At 44.9% G+C, this 25,218-nt stretch overlaps 1 protein-coding gene across 1 annotated transcript in view; it reads left to right on the top strand.

Annotated features, from left to right (window-relative positions):
• LOC104847818 (O-acyltransferase like protein) overlaps window positions 1–22,954 on the top strand; it is a 53,619-nt gene extending 30,665 nt beyond the window's left edge. Inside the window, exons 8-15 of the mRNA XM_033757513.1 lie at window positions 3,348–3,449; window positions 9,887–10,052; window positions 11,499–11,578; window positions 13,738–13,851; window positions 15,822–15,954; window positions 18,993–19,179; window positions 21,950–22,092; window positions 22,392–22,954. Coding sequence (XP_033613404.1) covers window positions 3,348–3,449; window positions 9,887–10,052; window positions 11,499–11,578; window positions 13,738–13,851; window positions 15,822–15,954; window positions 18,993–19,179; window positions 21,950–22,092; window positions 22,392–22,514 — 1,048 coding nt within the window. The 3' untranslated portion in view covers window positions 22,515–22,954. The remainder of the gene's footprint in view (window positions 1–3,347; window positions 3,450–9,886; window positions 10,053–11,498; window positions 11,579–13,737; window positions 13,852–15,821; window positions 15,955–18,992; window positions 19,180–21,949; window positions 22,093–22,391) is intronic.
• Window positions 22,955–25,218: the final 2,264 nt, after the last annotated feature.

The following is a 25,218-nucleotide window of genomic DNA, read 5'->3' as shown; positions in this document are numbered from 1 at the left end:
AAAAAAAAAAAAAAAAAAAAAAATTAGTAAGGGATTCTTAATCCCCACTCATCTTCCACATCCTACTTCCCTAATATCCAGGTGCCTCATACCCTCTTCTGCTTCAGGGTTTTTCTGAAATGTCACCTTCACAGCCATGCATTCCTTCCTCTTCCCTCCCTTTAAAAAAATGAACCCACATAGCACTCTCTACTTTATTTCTTTCTTGATTTATTTTTCTTTTTCTCTACCATGCTATCAATGCAATAGCATTTGTTTGATGGATTGTCCTCTCTCCACTGGAATGTAAGGAATGCTTTTGTTTTGTGCACAGTGGTGTCACCAAGGCCTAAAGCGGTGCTGACCATGGAGTACTGCTCAATAAATTGTTGTCAAAGTGAATGCTTTCTTCAGTTTTGTCTCAGGATTCTGGTGTGATAGTTGCTCATAATATAGAGCAAATGGGGTGCAGAATGAGCTGGGTCCTGTCTGCATGGATGGCAGCTCCTGCTAGGAGGTGGCCAAGGTGACAGTAGAGAGCAGTCTAGACAGGCAAAGCAGCAAGCCCAGCACATCAGAACTCTGTTCCCTGTAAAGGGCCCTGGCAAAACCAGGTAAAAAGGGATGTCACATGATGGGATGGTCTGCCCAGTAGCATTCAGAGCCCTGGGAAGGAGGCTGGCAAGGACAGATCAGGATGACTGGAAACAAAACCCAAACTCAATGTGGAGACTAGGAAGGCTGCCAGGAATAGGGAAAGGTAAAGGAGGGGGGCACTCATCATCCTTGGGTGACAGCGGGAGTCTGAGATGGCAGAGGAGCCACTGGACAGCCCTGAGATACCTAAGACACAAGCTAAATTGCTGAGATACCAAAAATCCAGGCACATTGCAAATGCTTTGAGGCCACCTCCCTCACATCCAGATGGGCGTGGGCCGCTCACCAGTAGTGCTCAGATCTGTACCACCCAGGAATTCCTTAGCAATGCAGATTCCCAGACACCCTCTCCCCACCGAGTCAGACTCTCTAGAAGCAGGACCAACAGTCTGGGCTGTTACAAACCCCCAGCTGATCCTGATGCCCACTGAGGCCTGAGAAGCACTGCAGGAGTCCAGGGGGAATAGCTGAGCATGATACAGACGGGAAACCAGGCAGATCCTGTCGCCAGTCTAGAGGCAGAGAAAAGAACTGCTTTCTCCTTTATCCCTGCTGGTTTCCACTTCTCACACCAGTCTCTGTGACTCTTTTTCCTTTAGTTTTTATTTTATTACTTTAGAAGGTACCCATATTCTTTTATTTAAAATTTTCTTTTGAATAATGGAACAATATCAACCCACTTTGGCAGATGAGAAATTCCATGTTCAGAAATGTACTTTGTCCTAGTCCACACAGCTAGTGAGACTACAGCCAGAACTTTGAACAAAGAAAGGTTGAGTGTCCCTCCTCTGAAATCCAAAGCTCCAAAATCTGAAGACTTACTTTTGAATAATGGAACAATATCAACCCACTTTGGCAGATGAAAAATTCCATGTTCAGAAATGTACTTTGTCCTAGTCCACACAGCTAGTGAGACTACAGCCAGAACTTTGAACAAAGAAAGGTTGAGTGTCCCTCCTCTGAAATCCAAAGCTCCAAAATCTGAAGACTTTTGAGCACCAACATGATGCCATGAAGGGAAAACACCACTCCCAGCCTCATGTGATAGGTCACAGACAAAATGCAGGCACATCAAAACTACACTACATGTATATGAGATAGTATGAAAAATAAATGAATTTTGCGTTTAAGCTTAAGTCCCATCAGCCAGGTATCTCACTATGGATGGGTAAATATTCCAAAACCTGAAAATAAGCATTTCAGACAAAGGATATTCAACCTGTAGTTTGTTTCACAAAGAAACCATGCCTTAAGTAGGGTATCACTGATATTACACAGTGAGATCAAAGACTTCTTCTTCTTCTTCTTTTTTTTGCAGTACCAAGGATTGAACCCAGGGCCTCATGTATGATAGGCAAATACTACCACGGAGGTGCATCGCTAGTTCTTTTTATTTTTTATTTTCAGATAGAGTCTTTTTAAATTGTCCAGGCTGGCTTTGAACTGCCTCAGCTGCCTAAGTAGCTGGGATTACAGGCGTGTGAAACCAAAGACTTCTGATTGTTTTTAGGAATAACTAGTGGTGACTAGTTTTGGAATCCTTTTCTCCCTCGTGGGCTGGCTTCACACATCTCCACTGGTTATCTCTTTCCACCCTCTTCAGGACACTGGGCTGTATGTAGCCTCTTGTAACTGGCTCTCTTGCTCACAGCCTGTTTTCCCACCAGTCTTCTCATGAGCTGGAAAGGGGGTGGTTATGCTCACACACAGAGTGAGACCCAGGTTTTGCTTAGTAACCAGGCTGGTAGTGGGAGGGGGTACCAGTCATACGGCAAAGAAAGGATGGCTCCATTCATCCTTTCTTGAAACCGAGAGGCAGACTTGGCTGCTCTACTTTCACCTCTCAGCAGTCTCTTTTAGATGTCTATAAATTTCATTCCTATTTCAATGGCTCCAACTTGCTGCTTTTCAAAGGAAAATCTAATGGGCAGAGAAATAGAGACATTCTCCGGCCTTCCAGGATCCTGTCCAAGTCAGGCCCAGCACACATAGCCTTGTACTGCAGTAGGAAGCACATTCATTTCTTAGAGAAATACAAAGCTCACTGGTATGAATGTTGAAAAGTTGGGAAACTCACAAATAATAGGCTTACCTTCAAGTTACAAGGCAAAGTCTGCAACTTTTGTTCCTTTAGCCGAGCAATCTGGGTTATGAATGTGCCATCAAATGTGTTGCTTCAGAATTTGAACTGTGATCTGGGGAAGCCCATTTAATAATCTCCAAGTCTTATTTTTCTGCACTGTTGGCCAGAAATGCCTGGCTTACCACCCTCTAGGCACTTAGCAAAATTTTACTTTCTTGGCTCCCTAGTTCTGACCAGCAAGTAGCATCAAACTGTCATCAAATGCAAAGTGCTTGAAACCCTTATGCTAAGAGCTTTAAGGATGCCACTGTCAGGCTGAAGTATTTAATTGTTGTGTTGAGAGCATTCTCCAGAATGCTCTTGTCCTTTGCTGTGGTCACTTTGGGATAGTGGCTGCTCCATCAACCCAAGTCCCATAGTGAGGAAGAAACCAGGCAATTGTCCATGAGGAGAGAGAAGGAGGGAGAGGGAAAAGGTGGGAGGGAGGAAGAGGGGCAGGGAGATTGTTGCTATAAGACTTGGAGGTATTTTATTAGTGTAACATCACTTAATCTATCCTGATTGAGAAAACCCAGTCAATTAACTATTGAACTGTATTATTGCTAAGTAATTCTTTTTTCTCTCTTAGTGGTTGGTTAAGTGCCAGGTCATTTCTAAAGATGCATCAGAATTCAGACAAAGGAATAACCCTTAAGGTTATATTCAGATACTTTTTCAATCGCCTTATAAGGTAGGTTCATTTATAGAATTTCTTATTTACTTGTAGCTGTGCACTAATTTATTATTATTTTTTCAGTGTTTAACCCACATTTGAAAGAATTGTCTAAGACCAATAAACTGAGAAGCTAGCTTTTGTTTTCCTTAAAAACATATGGTTTTTGCTGTTTTATTATGGTTCGAATTCCAGTAAGACAAATGCTATGAGAGTTGGTATGTTCATGGGCAAAAACTATCTTTCTGCTGATGGGAAACAGATTTCAATAAATGCACCAACAATTTCCACAGAATCTATGAAAATTAGTATGGCTGCAAGTTAGTAGATAATGGATCTTGTAAATCAGAGTATGAATGGAAATGACAAAATATGATCAGGACAATAACTGGGCAAATCTTGGGACAATGGCCATTCTGCTGAGGGGGAGGCAGGAAATGCTGGTCTCCCTCCCTTTGGAATCTGTGGGCGGTAGAAGCAGAAGGGATCTCAATATAGGCACAGAAGATAATAGAATCTGTGAGAGCAGAATGGCAGAGATTCAATGAGACAATCATAGTTAAGGGACAAGAGGAAAGTTCAGTCCTCTCATGTATACATCTTCTCAGTCATGATGACCACTGGGCTGGAACCCAGATCTGGTTACTTCTGCTCCAAGCCCATCTTGGTACACTGCACTGTTACACAATAGCTGAAACAATTGTCAGGGCTCATAAAACGGAGAGGGCAAGAGTAGACTCCAGAGTTCCAATGAGCTCATACTCTGACTCAATTTTGTGCCACTGTGTGACTTTAAGTGTTTCAGAATTTCTGTGCTTGAGTTCCTCATTTCTATAATGGGGGAAAAAGTGGCATTTACTTCACAGGACTCTGGTAAGGACTGAATGTGATAACGTAGGTAAAGAACTTAGAAAAGTCCTTAATAAGCATAAGCTTTTGTTTTACTGTTGTTGTTATTTCTACCTTTTATTTTTCTTTCAGCTAGGGTGAGGATGAGGGTGAGCTAAGAAATAGACTTATTGATTTCTTTTCTTTTTTAAGTTTTATATATATATATATGTATATATATATATATATACACACACACACACATATATATACACACAAACACACACACACACACACACACACACACACACACACACATATATATATATTTTTATTGTATTGATTTCTTTTCACTGTGAGCTCTAAGGCTCTATCAAGCCTAGCCCTTCTCCCAGCAAGGATAGTTTGCCCACTCTCCCTGAATCATTTGCATGGGACATCTGGGGTTAAGCAGATGTCCTACACTGGGGTTCTCTGCAGGAAAGGGACTAGTGAAGGGTCAGCTAGGGATGGGAGAGGCACCCACAGGCATGACAGGCGTGCCTGGGAAACCTGCTGTGCAGGAGTCAGGACAGAGAAGCAAAGGTGGGGGCTGGAGGAGCACTCGGTGGAAGCTGGGTGGTGGGAATGCTGTGGGGGAACATGAGGTGCATCAACCACCGGGGAAATTACCACAGTATCCAGGCAGGAGAGCAGGGTTAGACTGGTGATTGGCAGTGGGAACGAGGACAGGGGAAATCAAGGAAGTGAAAATCCCCAGCTGGAGCAACATGGTAGATGATGGTGGCATTCTGGACATAGAGAACTCTGCAGAGGATTGGAGTGGGCGCTAGGAAGGGAATAAATCTGACCTGGGCCAAAGCTCTGTTGAAAACGGGACCATTACACGCAGTCCCAACTCACTGGCTCTAAGCTGTGTGGGGACAAAACAGCTACAGCCTGACCCGTTGGATGTTCTCATTGTTCCCCCTATTGAAAGAAGAAAAGGAATGTTCAAAGCAAAGAGAATGCTGTGAAGCAAGAACAGTCCACGTAGGGGGAAGTGAAGTCTTGAGGACAGACAGTGGTTGATGGGTGTGGAGACCCGCAAAGAGCCCAAAGGTGTTGCCTGTAGTGCAGTGAGCAGTGTGGTGAGCAGGAGGGCACAAAGACAGAGAGGGATGAGGGCAGGTTGTGTGGGGCCCCTGGGCTGCTGTAAGAACGTTGTACTATTCTGACACAGAAGCCTTTGGAAGGTCTCGCCACGGTCAGATTTACATGTTTCCAGAGACACTCTGGCCACAGGGCAGCAGGCAGGCTGTGAGGAAGCACAGGCAGAAGGTAGGAGGACCACTCAGGAGCCACCACAAGTTGTAAGAAAATCAAAAACCCAACTTCTAGGAGTTACTCAGGATAGAGATTATCTGATGGGAAACATAGTACGTGCTCTAGAGCTTTAAAACTGCGTGATTACTCCAACTAGGAGGCACATTAAAAATTTGTCTTTCTTATAGCTTGTGATAAAGATGTGTAACTGCAGCAGAAGATTGCAACTAGAATGAAGAATCCTCTTGCAGTCTCACTTCTCATAGGACACTTTTGTTAAGAGTTTCAAAGCACAGGCAGAAGGTAGGAGGACCACTCAGGAGCCACCACAAGTTGTAAGAAAATCAGAAACCCAACTTCTAGGAGTTACTCAGGATAGAGATTATCTGATGGGAAACATAGACAGTACGTGCTCTAGAGCTTTAAAACTGCGTGATTACTCCAACTAGGAGCCACATTAAAAATTTGTCTTTCTTATAGCTTGTGATAAAGATGTGTAACTGCAGCAGAAGATTGCAACTAGAATGAAGAATCCTCTTGCAGTCTCACTTCTCATAGGACACTTTTGTTAAGAGTTTCCTGTGAATTATTTTTTTCTTTTTTCTTTTTTTTGGTACTGGGGATCAAACTTGGGTCCTTGTGCTTGCAAGGCAGGCGGTGGAACCACTGAGCCAAATCCCAGACCCTCCTGTGAATTCTTGCAGAAATTTTACATGGAATCATAAGCACTGTTTCTTCCCCCATGAATAGGATTGCACTATCTACTACGTTATTTTACAGTGGTTTTTTTCACTTAAGGATAAGGTGTTGGCATATTCCCGTCTGCCCGCAAGGTGTCACTGATGTTAAAGGTAGCTTGTATGGTGCTGCATGGTGGGTGAGCCATTATGTACTTAGTTATGTATTACATATTAGTTACGTATTAGTGGGCATGGAGGAGTTTCCAGGTGTTTTGCTCTCTTAGACAAGAAGACCATGCACACACATATATGTACACTTGCATGAGTGTGTTAGTGGGGTAAATTCCTACAGTGGAGATGGTGGTTTGGCTGCACCTAATATTTTGATGGATGTTCTCCACTTTACTGTCCCACCCACCACGTGTGAGGATGCCTGCTTCTCACAACTGCATGACTCTGGCTAGGATCCTCTTGTTGTTTTTTGTATTTTTCCCAGTGCTGGCCTCAAACATTTTAGACATGAGATCTATCACTAAACTATACTCCTGTACTTCTAGTCTCAGGATCCCTCTTTTTTTTTGTGGTACCGGGAATTGAATTTGGATCCTTGTGCTTGCAGGGCAGGCTGCGGGACCACTGAGCTAAATCCCCAGCCCAGGATCCCACTTTTAAAGCCTTTGATTTTAACTCTCCTGGAACCTTGGCTAAAAGTATAGGGCATGTCCATCTCTGTGGTGCTATAGATATTTCAAAGACTCTCTTTTATCTCCCTGGATTCTCAAAAAAATCTTAGGAAGAAAGAATGCCCTCTCCCATTTTTTGGCAGTACTGGTGGTCAACCCTGGGCTTTGTGCAAGCTAGGCAAGAGTGGTGCCACCACAACCCACATTTTATGCAAGAGGGAAAAGGAGAAGTCATACTTTGTGTTTAGCACAATTTAGGCAATGCTAGAACTCACTTTGTTTTTTTTCTGTAGCTTTGCAATTTAAGGAGTGCCCCTCCCAGCTGCCTCAGCCCCCCTAGATCCCCCGTACAGAGGTTTCCTTTTAACCAGCATCCTGACTGGGGATGCACAACAGCTGGAAACACTGTTGTGAGGGCAGGAGGTTGCTACCTCCTGATAGTGTCTGTCTCAACAGCTGCTTTGGAGGGGAGCAGGGCTGACTCCCTTCTAAGGAGAGGGAGGTGACAGGTGGGAGCCCAAGGAGGTGGGAATCAGAGGCCTGCAGAGTGGCCATGAGGTCAGATGGCCAGCAAGGCAGACCCAGGAAGGCCCAGGGAGGCACCTGCTCCCTGAGCAAACACACATGTGAGCTGATCTGGACATGGTCACTACAGAGGATATATGAGGTAGGCTTCCAAAGGCTGCCTGTAGAGTCAGGTGCTAAAGACAGCCGAAGGGCTGTCTGCTTGCTGACAGTTAAAAGTGGATTTGTTTCCCCAGCATCTCCACTTGTGTTTGGGGCCGGGTATTTAGCTCAGTGGTTCTGCCACCTGCCTTGTAAGCACAAACCCGAGTTTGATCCCCGGTACCCCCCCCAAAAAAAGGAAAAGTGAAAGGCCAGGAGCTCACTGCAGAGTCCTGTGTGAGATTGTAACCAGGAAGCCAGAGTCTAGGCCAGAAGGCTGGCGAGTCTGAGGCCCAGGGATGGATGTCCAAAGGCGATGGCAAAGACTGGAGCTCCTCTGAAGCAGAAGCGAGACTTCTTTCCCTTTTTATTCCACCCAGACTGCAAGCCTATTGATTGGTGCCACCCAGGCCCAGGGTGGCAGTAAGAGTCGTCAGTAAGAGTCCATCATCCAGACACACTCAGAACTGGGTTAAACCAATCAGCTGGGCACTTCTTATGCAAGTTGACACCACAGTTAACTATCACAGTTGCCTACTCTTTGTCTCTGACATCAGTCAGCAGTTCCGTTCCAGCTCATCGAAAGCCCAGTGGACTTGCTCTGCGTAAGACGATGTCACTTCACGGAGACAGGAAGGCCAACAGTTCTGGCCCCCAGGTGCAGACCAGAGACTCGGTGCTGTTCTACCACCTTGCTGAAGGAGGGGGACACCTTTAAGTGGAGACACTATAAATCCTGCCAGCTCCCGTCTGTCACACCCCACCTAGATATTTAAAGGTGCTGGGGGGCCATTTCCTCTGTCCTTGTTGAGTGAACTACCTTGAGTTTCTAAATGTATTATTTTTATTTATTTATTTTGTGATGCTGGAGATAAAACGCAGGACCTTGTGCACGCTAAGCAGTCATTTTGTCACTGAGCTACACTCCTAGCCCAAAATAAAAATTTAAATATTTTTATTGGTGCGTATTAATTTTATAAAATATTGGGTTTCAATAACTTTCACATTGGTATATAATATATTTTGCTCATATCCATTCCCCCATTACCTTCTCTTGCATGCCCCTCCCGATTTCCTTTCACTTGTCTAATAATAATCTTGTTCCTACTTTCATGTCATCTTATTTCTTTTCAATTTTTAGATTCGACACATCAAGAAAAGCATGCCAAAATATTTTCTTCCCTTCCCCTCCCTTTCCTTTCTTTTCTCTTTCCTTCCTTTCCCTTCCCGTGTTGTAGAGATTGAACCTAGGACCTTTGCATTGAGCAGTATCCCCAGTCCTTTGTTTATTTTGTGACAGAGTCTTGCTAAATTGCTAAATTGTCCAGGCTGGGCTCAAATTTGTGATTCTCCTACCTCAGCCTCCTAGCATGCTCAGATTACAGGCATGCCTCACCGCATTCAGTTTCAAAATGTATTTTTTAAAAAGAGAGATCTGACTCCAGACTGCCCAGAATCTGTGCCAGAACTGTACAACCTCCCCACCACACCCTCACTTCCAAACCCTGGACATTCACCGTTCAGCATGTGGCCCCAGACACCAGTGGCCCCCTGAGTGCACTTGTACAACTGAAGCCTTAGTAAAAGGATGCATAAAATGGCTAATCGATATTGGTTTCATGTTTGAATTGACAATATTTTGGACATATTAGTCTAAATGAATGGCATTAAGATTAATCGTACCAGTGTCATTTGACTTTTCAAAATGTGGCTACTAGAAAATGCTATGTGGGTGGCAGTTGTGCCTTGTGGTTCTATTTCCTTTGAGCCGCACTGGTCTAGATGTCTTGTGCTTTATTCGCTGCCATTGTTGCTGCTTCACATCCTGCTTGGAGGGAGGAAGGATGCGAAGGAAGGAGGGAAAAGAGGAAGGGGAAAGATGGAGAGAGGAAAGGGGTTTCTATTGAGCGAGCCACGGGGAAAGAACACAAACTGGTGCGAGATCTCCGTGCTGCTCTGTGGCCGGGTGACCATGGACAGTTTGTCCCACTTCTCTGAGCTCTAATCTCAGAGGTCGTGGAGGTAAAATGGAGTAAAAGCTGCCTGAGAAAGTAGTATCAAAGCTCCCATCGCAGTGACTGACTGAATGACTTGCTCAATAAATCACAGTACTTTTGCGTCAGCAGACCCACAGCAGCACGTGACGGGTGCTCAGTGAATTGTCCTGGACCCCTGAATGCGTGGGTGCTTGAGGTCTGCTGGGGAGGCGGCTGCCACCCATGCAATGTACCACGTGCCCACAGAGGGGACTGAATGGATCTCTTGTGGACAATCACCTTTTGTCTCCTGCCAGGCTGCAGCCTCTTCACCTGTATTCCGTGTGCTTGTTGGTTGGATTGTTCTCTCTTGTTCCCTGGGGACCTGTTTGGGAAGTGCCCAAATTCCACTGGGATAACTGCCGGCAAGCGTGGTGGACAAACCTGCTGCTGCTGAATAACTTCGTGTTAGTTCGAAAGGCGGTGAGTCTCCACTTGCTAGGGCAGATGGGTGCAAGGAGGGTACCTTGATCACACGGTCTGGTGAACTTTCCAAGGGCCAACCTGAGGCTCATCTGCAGAGGTAGGGATAGTTGCCACCATGCCCATTTATGCCCAGGGGAAGCTGCTGAAAGTGGGGCACAGTGGGACACAGAAGTGCTAGTGAGGGGTGACAGTCTAGATGCATGTCCTGAGGCAGCTGCTCCCACTCTACTGTGGTTCCTGAGCCAGTACCCATCACCCATGAGGAAGGCCACTTTCCTTCCTTGTGCAAGGAGACCCTCCGCTGGGGTGGAATATCACACTGTACTCTTACCATAGTGAATTCTACTCAATCTCAAGCCAGAGGCACAAAACCTGGATATGGCATGGTCTCCCCAAAGCCTCAAAATGAACTCATTGAGATGGAAAGTGAAATAACCTATAAGTTCAATCATGTCACCAAGCCCTCATATGTTTTGAAAGTGGGGCTGAGAAGAAAAATTTTGAAGTGTGGCAGGCCCCTACTGATTGCACCTACCACTTAGTACCAAGATGGCCAGTGCCCGACAGCTTTGATAGGATGTGCATCACTGCCGCCTGTCCACAGGTGAGGGCCTGGCACAGGTGACTGGGTCCTGGGGGTAGATGGGGTGTGTTCTCAGATGCAGACTGGCTCGAACCATTTGTAGGAGTCAATTGCAAAGACAGGAGCTAATCTCCTCCTGAGATACACCCTACCTGGAAGGAGAGGTACCAGGGATCTCAAACCCAACCACTCAGACTCTTCCCCACCACAAGGGCTTGTCATTGACTGTGGACACAGCTTTCCCTTCTGTTGCAGAAGTCTGGGCTTGCTGAGAATTTGGAGTCCAAAGAACAGAATTTCCTCACATGGAAGACAAAATACAGGCACTGCCTTATTTTGCACAAGTATGGTCAGTCTGTGGAACCATGTGGCTTTGGTCAGACAATCCCACGTCCATCTGGCATGAGAATTCTGCGGTTCCCACAAAAGTGAATCTGGAGCCAGGCCTTGGTGCCAAGTGAACAAATTCTCTCCACCTAGAGTTGGGGCTGGGGCAGGCACCGGAAGAGAACAAGGCCAAGCCCTCTGAGTTCCAACCGTACCAAAGGATAAACTCATACATTCCTATAACAGGAAGGAGTTCATTTCCCACAACTGGCACAGGAAACTAGCTATTATGGGTTTCTACAAACAGAAGAGAGAACTTGTGTGAATCTCCATGTTACAAAATAGCAATAATGATACCTACTATCCAGGCTTGTTCAAGGATGGATAAAATGAGGAATGTGAACTGTAACTCAAAATTCCTTCTCTGCTCACAACAGTCCCCCAGCCCCTCCCACTGAGCTCTTTCTCCTGGTGACCTGTGGAGCACACCTAGCTCCTGATGTGGGTTAGTCACCTTGCTTCTCTCTTTTCAGTGCAATGGCTGGACTTGGTACCTGGCCGATGACTTCCAGCTCCATCTCCTAACACCGGTGATCATCTTTATCTATGGAAGGTGAGTCTAGGACCAGGGGATTTAGCTCAGTGGCACCGTGCCTACCCTGCCAGCACAAGGTTCTGAGTTCAATCCCTGGTACAAAAAAAAAAAAAAAAAAAAAAAAAAAAAAAAAAAAAAAAAAAAAAAAAAGTGAGTCTAACCCAAACAAGCTTTCATCCCTATGTGGCCGCTTTCCTGAAACTCTTATAAAGTTCTCCAGTTTTGTGTAGAGCAGCTTTTTACTACATTAAGGAAATTAATTTCAAAAAGGAGGCACTGCATCCTCTGCCATTTACCTTGTCCCACATCCTCATCCAGTCTTTGTTGTATACAAGTCAGTGTGCTTTTGCAGTTATAATCAGTGTGTATGCTGCAACTCATTCCAACTGTTCTTATAAACACTTCTACTATTGATATAACCTGCATACCTGCCAGTTATAGGATTTATATGCCCTTTTAATGGCTAGGCATCTAGATTATGCCCAATTCTTCATGATTATAAATGGCACTGCCATGAATGTCTTTGAACACACCACTTTTTCTCCTTGTTATTGCCTTGGGGCATATTTCCAAGTGGAATTACCAGGTCAAAGGGTAGGAACAATTTTGTGGTGCTTGTTACACAGTGTGACATTGCTCTCTGAGAAGAATGGAGTAATTTACAGCACCCTCAGCAGTGTAGCAGTGTACCTGCTTCCTCACACTGGATATTTATCACCTCGATTTTTGTTAGTTTTAGAAGCACTTTATGGCCTCAGTGATTCATGGGGAGGTGTATGGTTTGTAGATTACTCATGCCATATTTTAAGAGGTTTTTATTCTTTTTGTTAAAATAACAGTAATTCAACAATAATTTTTGTTCGATTTTGTTCAGTGTAGGAAACACTGGAACATATTAGGATTGAGAGAAAGGGAAAATATTCACACATGAATATTCATCACGAGGGTCCTTTGTCACTCAAGGCAAAGATGAAGTTATTGTTACTATCTTGGTGCCTCTCAGTATTTTTTCTGCTTAGCTTTTTATACATGAAAGTATTTTGCATATATACTTTACTACTTTTTGTTGGATAACTATGTGACATATGCATTTCCCTATGTTATTTTACTTTAAGTAAACATAATTGTAATGTTTGTGTAACATTCCATTTCCTAAGTGATTTATACAGCAATTTCCTTATACCTTCTCCCACTGTTAAACATTTGGGATATGAATATCTTTGGGGCTTTTGAATCATGATGATGAAATACTTTTTAAAATGCAAGAAACCTGTGTTTGACATTTCTATGTCATTAGAGATTCACTTAGTCCCAACCCTTACAATTCTGAGCTGGTACAACCAGAAAGTACCTCACGCAGAACCAGTGTCCTCAAATCTCTTCTTTCTTTACCCAGAACCTTTCAGTATTACAACTGGGACCCTCTCAGGGACCCTCCTGGTCTCACACATGTAGAATCCTGAAGTGTGGAGAAATCAGTTTGCATGGGGCCACATGACCCAGGGGGAAAAGAAAATATTGAGAAGGTTCTCTCTTTGGTCCCTCAGGATTGTTCTAAGGCACAGTTCAAAAGGCTCTGCAGAAATTCTGGAAGAACTGAGCATTGGCCACTTTGATAGCACATCCTTGTATGTGCTTTCCGTGCTCTTCTGATCCTGTTCCCTCTCCCTTATTACTAATCCCACATGACTACCCATGCTTAGGCCTTTGTCTCAGGCTTTGCTTCCAGGTAGTCAGGGACCCCAGGGTCCCTTCCTACTCTGTCCTCCCAACTTATCCTTGGAGTGCATTCCTGTGTCCACCCTTGTTCCACCCTGTGTTGAACAATTAATTTTCCTCCTAAGTCACGTAGTGTGTTGTAGATGACAAGAACATTCCCAGGCATGGTTTCATTCCCAAATATGGTAAGCTTCCGTATAGTGGCAGGAATGTTATCGTTTTGTCTAGATGGGGAAACTCGGGTTCAAGGCCTTGTCTAGGGTCACACAATGAGTAGATCGTCAAGATAAAAGGCCCCTCACTACTCCCAACCCTGCCCAGCTCCCCTCACTCCTCCACAAGCCCCTTCTGTTCTCTCAAAAGCAAGTGGCAGAGGCTCCTTTGATTGTCATGTTGATAAAATGTTACGTTGAAGCTAACTGAGGGGCCCTCCTCCCGGTGTACTCTCTTCTCTGTAGAAGTAAACGTGTCCTTGTCCTGTTCGGTGCCATGCTGTTGCTGCTGTCTTTCACTGTCACTGCGATGCTCACCCTGGCTTATAAACTTCCGGTGGCGTCTCTGTCTGCAGCCAGGTAACTAACCGATTCTCACCTACCCCTCTCTGTCCCTTCCGGGGCCAGGACCTCCCAGGGAGAGGTGTGGAATGCCAGGCTGTTTGCGTGGCGTCCATCGCTGGTAGAGAAACTGGAAGGGGAATTTCCGGCCAGGAAGAGAAAGTTCCCTGCATTTTGCCTCCAGACATTTTGCCTCCAGACATTTCAACCTTTCAACTTCCTCCTGGAGTCCTCTTAAAGTCATTTCCCACTGAAATCCTTCTCAGAGGGAGGAGCGCCCCTGTGTGGCTGAAATGTAAACTTCTCGAGTGGCAAATCTCTGCTTGGAAGCTCTGTTTTTAGATGGAGACTGACCCTTAGGACTCTTCCAGATCACACAGGTACTAGGTGGTGTAGGCGTGGTTTGAACCTAGAACCTTACCTACATTTCTGTTTTGCCTCCTCAGTGAGCTGTGTATGATGATTCTTCCTTATAAGCGCTCTGTGTATTAAACCGGTATCACTGATGAATGATCACAGGCTTGTCTAGTCTCAATTCAGCAATCGAGTGACACAAATGAAAATCACATGTGTCAGTAGGGCATCTGTTCAATTTCCTCTAGTGGCCATCTAGTCTCACCTATCATCCTCCTACTTGCTCACTCCAGACCAACCACCCTGGCTTCACTCAACATGCGAACCCTCTGCCCCCAGCTCAGAATGCTCTTCTATTAGTTGAAGATTTTGCAGGGCTTTCTTTTTCACTTTTTCCAGATGTTTTTGCAAATGTCACGTTCCCTGAGCAGCTGACCTCCCCATATAAAACTGTCCAGAACAGTGCTGTACGTAAGTGCTCAGTATGTATTTGTGAGTGGTGGAATGTGTGACTGACTGACCGACTGAATGGTTACACTGCAAGCCTCCCAGAGAACACTAAACTCTTTTCATATCATGTCATCTGCTTTGTGAGCATGTCCAGGTGACCCAGGAGGAGGCTTCCACCTGCCCAGTCCTGTGGTTCTCAACCTTGGATGCACTTTCAGCTGGATGTTCTCAACTCTGAATCCTTCCATCCTTCCCTCTGTCAGATTGAATCAGCATCTCTGGAGGTGGGGCCCAGGCAACTGACTTATTCGGCAGCTCCCAAGGATCCTAATGGGCAGCCCAGGTTGAAGAACCACTCACTGATCCTCAGGAGACTTTCCTGCCTCTAATCATCCCAGCATGGACAGTGATGGAATTCAAAGCTAAGGTTGCTTCTAGTTTTGGGGGTAACCATGGCACATTTAAAACAGTGGCTGTCAATCTAGGCTGCACTTTGGAAGTCCAGGAGAGCTTTAACAGTCATCCTCCATGGTTCTGTGCCCAGAGATCCTGATTCAGTGAGTCTGGGTGTAACTTGACCATTGCCTGAGATAGGCACTGTGTAAATGTTGCTTCTCAAACAAGGGGTATCAGGTCACCTGGAGGGTGTGTCGCTGCATAGATGTCTGGGCCCACCACCAGTTTCCTCCTATTCAGTAGGTTTAGGGGAGGTATGGATTTGGATTTCTAGTAAGTTCTTAGGCGATATTGCTGTTGGTGTCAGGGGACCTCACCTTAGAAATCACAGCATCAAAGAATACTCACTGGTGTCCACTTAAGGACCCAGCCTGGACCGCTTGCAACTCTTTTTTCTCAGGAAAGTCTCTTCTGGTGCCACATTCTTGGAACTATCTTGATGCATTGGTCACCAGAATTGACTCTTTAAAATGAAAGATGAAGTCATCATATTTCCTTGGAATCTGGGGTGCGGGTTCAAATTTGAACAAATCAACTCAAAGGCAACTCAGATCAAGAAAAGGAAGGATCATGAGGCCACTGTTTGCGTATCATTATGGAGGAAAGGAACACATGTGCCCCAAATCTACCCTTGGATTTGCTGGTTACTTTAATGGGCATTGGAGGGATTCCCTTTCCTATGCCCAGATCAAACATAACCTTTGGCCTTGTTTCCTTATATTTTTCAGTGAAAAAGAGACTGTGCTATATTTCATGGAATATTATACCAAACCCTACTGTCGGTGTGGACCATTCCTTGTGGGCCTCTTTTTGAGTATTTTCATGCATCAAAACCATCAGCTGAACATTCTTAAAACTAAGGTATGGTTTCTCCATGCCTCCCTTTAAAGGCAAGGGTCTGGGTAGGACTGGTGTGGCCTGTCTGGCCAACCTCTTCCAAGGAATTAGATTGCTAGGTACTTTATTGTGCTGTAGTGTGTTGTGAATTCTTTTCATGCTGAAGGATGGGAAGAACTTACCTTTTTTCAGATTCTAATTCTCTTTACTGAGCTCCCCTTATGAAGCTCCATATTTGGAACCCAGTGGACCCTCTTCCACAGAGACTTGGTACAGACCCAAAGAAACTAGTGATATGGGAGCTCACACCCAGTGAGATGGGTGTGAGATGACAATGACAAGATCTTCTTTGGGAGGGGACAGTAAGTTGGGCTGGATTTTTAATAGCATAAATTCTGTGGTTTCTACTTGTTTTGTTTTGGTTTTTTTGTTGTTGTTTTTTTGGTACTGGGGATCAAACTCAGGCCCTTGTGCTTGCAAGGCAGGCAGCAGAACCCCTGAGCCAACTCCCCGGCCCTGTGGTTTCTATAGACAGGATTTTTGGTTTTACCTGATGGTTCCATCTGGGGATCGAGACATAAGGTGTCCATAATGGAAGAAGCTGTTACTTTGCCCACCTGAACACCTATTTCTTTCCTTGGTTCTCTTATGGCCAATCACTCCAGCTCACCATCCAACTTCACTGTTCAAGCTGGATGCCTGGGTTCACTTGCAAGCCATCTTCTTATTGACCACTCCCCACACCTCAGACAACCACAAGCCCTGCAGATTGACTTTCCTACTACCCTGTCTGAGCCTCTCTAACTGACCTTGTTGAAGTTCTTCTCATCTCTTGTCTGGATTTCTTCCCTAGTTCACTTGCCTCCAGCCTTGTTGATCTCAAATCTACTTTAGAATCCACCTTGGCTGTGACTTTGAACTATGCAAAACTATTTTAACAGCTTCCAGGATGAAGTTTGATGTGTTCATGAAGGTCCTCAAGGTCCCCATTATGAGGCTGTGCTTCTCCAGTGTCATCTTTTTTTCTGCTATCTGCCTGGAGCATGCTTTTCTACTCTCCAACTTGCTCAATACCCATTCCTTCCTTCTGACTGAATTCTGTTTAGCTTTAAAGGCTCACTTGGAGTTTCCTCCTGTAAGAAGTTTTCACTTACCCACCCCCACCCCCACCAGGTTGTGTCTCTCCTTCCTATTCCACCAGGTTCTATGCATTTCTGTTCTTAGCACAGGGTAACACGCTCTTATACCAGAGACTGTGAGTTCCTTGAACACACCATCTGTTACACTCCTCTGAATATCCAGCGTCTGGTTCTGAGATATTCTAATTCACTGAAGGTGTTCAATAAGTGAATAGATCAATATTAATTTGCTGCCCAGTGGAAGAAAGACCAGGAATCCTATTGTACTATTAGGATACAACTCTGCTAGGCCCACCTTTCCTGCCTTGGTTTTGTGTGTACCACATTTAGACTTCTCAGGGAAGAAACACTGGTGCAGGGAGAACCTTGTGTTGCTCACAGCAGGAGCAAGACACAAGATTTATCCAGAAGGAAATGATGGAGAGGGGCTGTGTGACTTTTTTAAAAAAAAATGTTAGACTTATATTCCCTGGCCATGCACTGTTCAGTTGTAGATTGTAACAGAGTTGTATCAACATAGTTCAGGTTATATGGATCTCAGGGAAAGAATGGGTGTGAGTGAAAGAGAAAACCTAAGATAAAAAGGGAGTACTGGGGAATCACTTCCAGGGCCAGTATCAGGACCAGAAAGCACAGAGCTAGAACCCAGCCAAGCTGAGCTGGAGAGACAATGTAGAAAGGTTGGATAGACTCAACTCAAACCTTTAGAAGTTGGAAAATAAGGACCCAGAATCTGAGCTGGAGGTAGCTGGTGTGTGCCATGTGCTAGGAATGAGATGGCATGCTCCCTGCTGGCTTGAGTAGACAGACAGGCAAGGACAGGAAGGGAATATATATCTGGGATGCATTCTGTAAGACTACAGGTCCGTAGAATCCAAGGAATTAGCCAAGGCACAAAGGGGATCCTAGGCTAACAGTGCCTTAAGGCTCATCTTTCTTTGTAGCCAGAGACTATGGTAGGAACTGGGGACCCAACGTGGTCTCAGAGACAAAATGTTGGCTCAGTTAAAGGTAGACATCATCATAGCACAACTAGAATATGGAGAAGAAAGACAGCCTGGAAAGATGGATTTGGGTCTACAAAGGTCAGCAAAAGTAGCATGACCTTAAACAACCAGTAGTAGCATTTAAATCATGGGGCTGGTCTCCATCTTCTCAATTCTTCCACCATTTTATGTCTCAGTGACTAAGGTGTAGCCCAGGAAGGGGCTATGCACTGTAACCTTCACATTTAGGGCGAGGCCAGGATCAATCAAGAAGCCCACTTTGGTTAGAAGGAAATGATAGGATTTGAGCAGTACCTTGCTTTTTTCTTTCAATCTTCTTTTGAAATGGTAATAGATTCACAGGAAGTTGTCAGAATGGTACAGAGAGGTCTTATGAACCCTTCAGCCAGGTTCCACCTGTGGTACCATGTGACATAACCATGGTACACGATCACACCCAGGACTTGATGTTGGTTGGATCTATAGACCTTAGGTCCACTGGTTTTATTTGTACCCACTGTGTGTGGGTGTAGTTCTACAAAATGCTGTGTCATGTGGAGATCTGTGTAACTACCATGACTAAGGAGCAGAACTCTTTTGTCACCACACAGCCTCCTCATTCCATCCTTTTATAAAACTTTTTGGTACTGGGTATCAAACTCAGGACCTCGCGCTTGCGAGGCAGGCGTGGTGCCACTGAGCTAAATCTCCAGCCCTCCTTATTCCATCCTTTACAGTTATACACCTACCTTTCTTCCAGATCATTCCCAACCCCTGGTGACCACTAATCTGCACCTTCATTGTAGTCAAATTTGTGCAGTGACAGGTTCACACATAGAGATCTGAAGTGACAGACATAACACCAAAAAAAGTGAGTTTGTGCAAAACGACATACATAGCTAGTGTGGGCTGTGAATTGTTTCTCCTTTGCCTGTAGGTGCAGGCCCTGATGGGGTGGATTTGCTCCCTACTGACCCTGTTTGTAGTTGTCGCTTTGGCGTATGTAGTGGATGACATCTCTGCTGTCTCCTCTGTGGTCGCTGCAGTCTACCAGGCTCTTCACCGGACCCTGTGGGCAGTGGCCGTGGGCTGGGTCATCTTTGCCTGCCAAGAAGGCTATGGAGGTAGGAGGTGTCACTGGGCTGTACAGCTGGACTCATACCCTGGCCCTTTGAAAGTGACAAATTTGAAATAAAGTGCACACCAAAAGGGGCTTCTGTTTGTTGGAGTGGTTGGTGAATGGTTCACACTGACTCAAAACATTGATTTGCCCATATGCTTGGGGAAAACACTCTATACAGTTTTTATACTGGTTTCTGTACAAATGCAGGTCCTGAAAGAAAAACTTGTGGTCTCTCCAGTGACTCTGGTTTAGAAGTTAGAAAAGGATTCAAGCAGAGAAGTGTAGTGAGGAAATAGGGTAGTTTAGTACCATGGACAAGAAGACTTCCGGTAGCACTGCTCTGGGGCTTCAGTTTCCTTGTCTTGAGTGGTGGAGACATAAATGTTGCCAATATCCTCTTCCATAAGGGGAAAATGAGTTTCTCTCACATCAGCTTTGGGGTGCAAGGACTTAGGCAGATCAAGGATATAAATGGAAAGCAAGGAATTTCTTCCAGATTAGAGATACTGTTTGTTCAAAATCCCTAATGTTTTCCTCCCTTTTTCCTTGTTTGACCCAAAATGGGAATGGGGTGCATGTGGTGTCAGCAAATGGCATGAGAAGGCTGGCAGGCTAGAAAAGGCTTTGGCCCCAAACTTCCCAGAAGCCCTGAAGCCAAACTTTCCCAGAAGTCCTGTTGAGCTGGGGCAGGCACAGCCGCTTTACTCCAGGGACAGCATCAGTGTGAGCTCAGGCTGAGCCTTTGTGCTGAAACCAGTTACCTCGGCAACGGTGGCTGGAAATCATGGCTCAAAGAAGAAAACAACAGCTGATCCTAACAACTCCTGTTGATCCAGCACATACTGTGTACCAGGTCCTGGGGAAAACGTCACTCATGGGACCCCAGGAAACACTGCCCACACACCTATGAGACAGACAGGTAACCAGTTCTTTTTCTCAGTGAGAACAGTGGTGCCTGGAGATGGAGCAACACAGAGGGGCCCTCAGCCGGAAAATGCACCCAGAACCAAGTGCAGAGTCAAAGGTCAATGCTCCTCATTCCTGCGTGATAGCCACCTCTGAGGTGTGCATTAAGATCATTCTGGGGGCCGGGGATTTAGCTCAGTGGTTCCACCTCCTGGCTTGCAAGCACAAGGGCCTGAGTTCGGTCCCCGGTACAAAACAAAAACAAAAACAAAACAAAACAAAATCATTCTGGAATTTTTGAGTATTTTAATATAATGATGAAAGATTTGTTCCTTAATATTCCAATTTAAGAAGCTTCCCCTTACATGAGGAAATGATGCTGAACAGGAAGTGGGCTGTGTTCTCTCTGAATGATGCATCTGTATTTATGGGAAACTTCAGATCCCACAACCACAACCCTACACCCCTCCCCAGCCCAGAACACTGCTCCTGAACAGAGCCTCAGAACAGGCCCATCAGAGGCGGATTCTGGTATTGTGGTACATGGAAGTCTTGCTGCTGTCAAGAACAACTGGCTAATGCAAGGATGAGAGAGGAATGACTTTGGTTGCGATAATTAAACAAATTTTAGCCTTATCATTGCCAAGGAACTAGAACTCCCCCAATCATTAGTCTGAGTAAGAGTGACACTCTTTTCATCTAAGTGACAAATGAGCCCCTTTGCTTGTTCTTGAGCAGTATGTCAAAAGTGTCTTGTCATAGCCAACCCCCAATTACAGGTGCAACCGATGACAGGTTTGTATCTCCAGCACTTTCTCCGAGATGTCAAGATCGACGAGTAGGAAGGGAATGGAGGAAGCCAGTGTTTAAGTACATTTTTGGAAAACATCTTTCACTCTTTTGAAAAAAGTAACATTTTAAGAAAGTTTTAATGGAGACTCTCAAGACTAGAAAAGATCATAGTAGTCCAAATAACTATTTCAATTATCATGGGTTAGTAGCAACAAGGACCATGCAGGTCTTGCTAAACTCAAATTTGCCTTCTTGAGTTGTTAGGCATCTTCTGAACATGCTACTCTTTTGGTTAAAACCCTTCAGGATATGCTGTCACCTTCAGCAATCTTTACGTTTTGGCTTAAATTATTTTTATTCTAATTTCACCTAAACAGGTAGAAAAATAAGGCTAGATATAGAGTTTATGTTTATAGCACACATATGTAAAGCCAAAAGGAATTTTCTTTATTCTTCCTTTTATGTGTGTGTGTGTGTGTGTGTGTGTGTGTGTGTGTGTGTGTGTGTGTGTGTGTGTGTACTGGGGATCTAACTCACGACCTTGCCTCTGAGCTACATCCCTGGCCCCAAAATGGATTTTTAAAGTGACTACAAAACTGTAAAACCAGTGAGATCTGCATTAACATGAACCTAATGCGGCAGTCTTCAGAGTTATTGCAGCTGACCACCAAGGTATGGTGTTGTCGGCTTTAGGGCACGTTACTGTGTGTTTGACCTACCTGTGTGAGCACTCACTCTGTGCTGACTTAATTTTCCTTTGCTCTGTTGGGTTCCATAGTCACATATCGATTCACCTTATTTGGACTTCACTTGGGGAAAATGCTGCTTTTGTCTATAAGTTCATCTTTGCTTATTCATTTAATTACATGAAATATTTTTTGTGTATTTGTTTTGGGACAGGCAATGTTCTGGATGCTGGGGCTATAGCAATAAATACGAAAGAAACCTCTTCTTTGCAGGAGGTTCTGATGAGTAAGGGTAGTGGAGAGACTAGAAGACTCCAGGGTTTCAGGTCTTCATCAGCCCAGAGAGGGGCTTGGGGTTTGATGAATCAGTGCCCATTCCTTCCCCAGGTCTGGTGAACCAGATGCTTTCATGTGACCTTTGGAGTTTCCTGTCCAGCATCAGTTACGCCTGCTACCTGGTGCACCCGATTCTGATCATGCTGTACAACGGACTTCAGGAGACACCCACTCACTACACAGACACCAACATGGTGAGCTTGTGCCCCGCCCCGAGTCCTAGGATGATGCCGTCATTTGTTCTCTTCTTAGCAACAAAGCAAACTATTGGCTTTGACAGAATCTTGCTTTGTTTTGCTTTTTTCTAAAGATCCTAATTGTTCTCTGTTTCATCTGAGGGAGAAGGAGAGAGGGTTTCGGCACAGGATAACATCTTTATTTTCTTTTGAATGTTTGGGGTTGTTTGTTCTACAGACCCATTTTTCATAGCCAGTGTGGTGCACTCTAAGACCGTGGAGGGTAACTGTGTGCACCGTGCTCTCTTTCCGTGCAGTTCTATCTCTTCTCTGGACACTGTGTGCTGACCTTGGCTTCCGGGCTGGCCCTCACACTGTTCATCGAGAAGCCCTGGCAGGAGCTGAAGCGGTGCCTGCAGGGCCCTGAGTGTTCTGGCTGAAACCCAGAAGGATGGACGGTCCTTTGTTGATGGTGAAGAGCAGAGGCAGGGACAGACTCCTGAGGGGGTGTGGACCTGATTTTGTGAACATCCAGCACGTACAAGTTCTCTGTGCTTAACTGCAGGAAAGAGCTCTGTGATAATGTTTGTAGCAGTACAATGATCACTCTCTTTTGAAACTTTTAGGCAAAAATAGCTGGATATTTTGGGAGTTGGCTTGCCTCTGAGGATCCTAGTGTTAAAGCAGATGACAATGGAGACCACACCCAAGCGATTCCCTAAATGACAAAGTCAGTGCACCCTCCTAAGTGACTTCAACCTCTTGCAAACATGAACAAGACTTGAGTTATTTCTTGTAAATGTTTTCATTATAGTAAAGAAAAACAGAAGTTAAGCTCAACCAATCAGGAGCAGCCAGAGAACTTCAAGTACCAGGTAAACAGGGCCTTTCCAGTGAGAAACACCAAATAAGGAAGCTGTTGTGAACCAAGAGCAATCACAGTTTCTCTTTACCATACTTCCCCTGTAAAGGCCTCCTCTCATCCTCTGTGTCCTCAAGGTGGCGCTCTTGAGCCACATCTGATTTGGAGCAACTTGATCGTGATTGTTTACTCAAATAAACTCTAGAAATGTATTGTGCCTGTTTATTTTTAACAATATAAGATTTTTAACAATATAAGATTTTTAACAATATAAGATAGATGTAGCAAATTTATTGTAATTCGGGTTATGATGCTCACTTGGGCTATCACCACGTACAATTGTCTATGCCTTGCTCTTGATAGACTTCTCTTTTTCCCCTGTACTGGGGATTGAACCCAGGGATTTCACACTGAACTGCATCTGCAGCCCCTTTTTCATTTTGAGGCAAGGTCTCTCTAAGTCACTATTGGGCTCAAACTTGTGATCCTCCTGTCTCAGCCTCCCAGAATGCTGGCCTTACAGGCATGTGCCACCTTGCCTGGCTAGAGACTTGCAGCTTTACCCTGGAACCTCAGAGTGACATGAATCATGAGCATGCACAGTTTGTGGGGTTTTTCATCCTAAGCTTTTGAACATTACCTTTCCTATACTGTGGTTGCTGCTGTGGGTTGAATTGCCCTCCACCCAAAAGATGTGTTGAAGTCCTAACCCTCGGTTTCTCATAATGTTACCTTGTTTGGTGATAGTCTTTACAGGGGTACTTAAGTTAAAATGAAGTCATTGGGGCACAAGGCCTTTATCTAATGACAGATGTCCTTGTACAAAGAGACAGGTATACACAGAAGGAAGATGCTGGGGAGAAACCTAGGGAGAAGACGGCCATCTACAACCCAAGAAATGCAAAGATGGCTGGCAAACATCAGCAGCTGCACGAATCAGGAAGGGGTTCTCCCCTAGGGCCCTCAGAGACAGCATGGTTCTGGGAACACCTCAATTTCAGACTTTTGCCCTCCAAAACTATGAGAGAAATATATATTTCCATTGTTTGAAGCCACCCAGCTTTAGTACTTTGCTATAGCAGCCCCAGGAAATGACAGTATTCCCCTTTACCCACAGGGGTTATGGTCCAAGGTGCCCAGTGGTTGTCTAAAACCAGGGAGAGTCCCAAACTCTATATAGTGTGCTTTTTCCTATATATACATACCTTTATACATATGATAAAGATTAATTTATAAATTATGCATAATAAATAAGCAATAACCAATAAGAGACTAATCATTACATTGCAAGGAAAGTTAAGTGAATGTAGATTCTGTCTCTCAAAATACCTCCCTGGACTTTCCCTTTTTCATGCAAAGAAAGCACTTCGTGGCCTACCTCTAGTATATCCAAATCCCAAGCATCTCTACTCTCATGCTCGGGGCCATCAGTAAGCAAAGCCAGGTTTACTTGAACACGAGCACTCACACTGCTGTGGTTGATGTGATAACCGAGTCTACAAAGTGACAAAGGGGCAGGTGGGTAGTGTATACACCTGAGCCAATGGATGGATGGTTCATGGGTTTTTCCCCCTCATCAATCCTGGAAATTCAGGCAAGTGCTCTCCCACGGAGCCACATCCCCAGCCCAAAGGATGGTCCAAAAGCCCAAATGAGAAGGTGAGGGTTTGAGAGAAAGACTTCATTATGCTCCTCAAAAGAGTGTGCAATTTAAAACTATGAATTGTTTATTTCTGGAATTTTGTTTTTACTACTTTCAACTGTGGTTGACTGGAAGTAGCTGAAACTGCAGAGAGCAAAACTGCAGACATAAATCCCCAGAAACTAACTGGAAACAAGAGGCCTCAGTGCACTGCTATCCCAGCCTCCTGAGTTTCTGGCAATGGGGTCTAGAGACAGGGGGCACTCGAAAGGTCACAGGGAACATCTCGGTGCCCAGGTTTTCAGGCTTGAGTGCTTTCCCTGGGGTATAACTCCACATCAACCACCCACACCTGTGGATGTCTAGTAAGGTCTCGGGACTAAAGGGTGCTTCTTGGCACAAAATGTGTGCTCTGCGCTGAGCAAGGTCTCTGAAAAGAGGATCATTGCGGGGTGAGAAGGGCAGGAAACTCAAATCCTCTGAGAAGCAGCTGATAGCTGACCTTGGCTTTTCCAGCCAGGGTAGGAAATGAGTCATATCTCCCTGAGTCCTGGTGTCTACGGACAGACTCTGACCTGAGCAAGGGAGGTGTGGACAGTCTCCTCTGTTAAAAAGCAGGGGGTAAAATAATAATAATAAT

Source organism: Fukomys damarensis, unplaced genomic scaffold (genome assembly GCF_012274545.1).
Source record: "Fukomys damarensis isolate Sample0158 unplaced genomic scaffold, DMR_v1.0_HiC HiC_scaffold_30, whole genome shotgun sequence".
NCBI lineage: Eukaryota > Metazoa > Chordata > Mammalia > Rodentia > Bathyergidae > Fukomys > Fukomys damarensis.
Note: the sequence above shows the minus strand (reverse complement) of the source record. Positions and strands in the feature narration are given on the sequence as shown.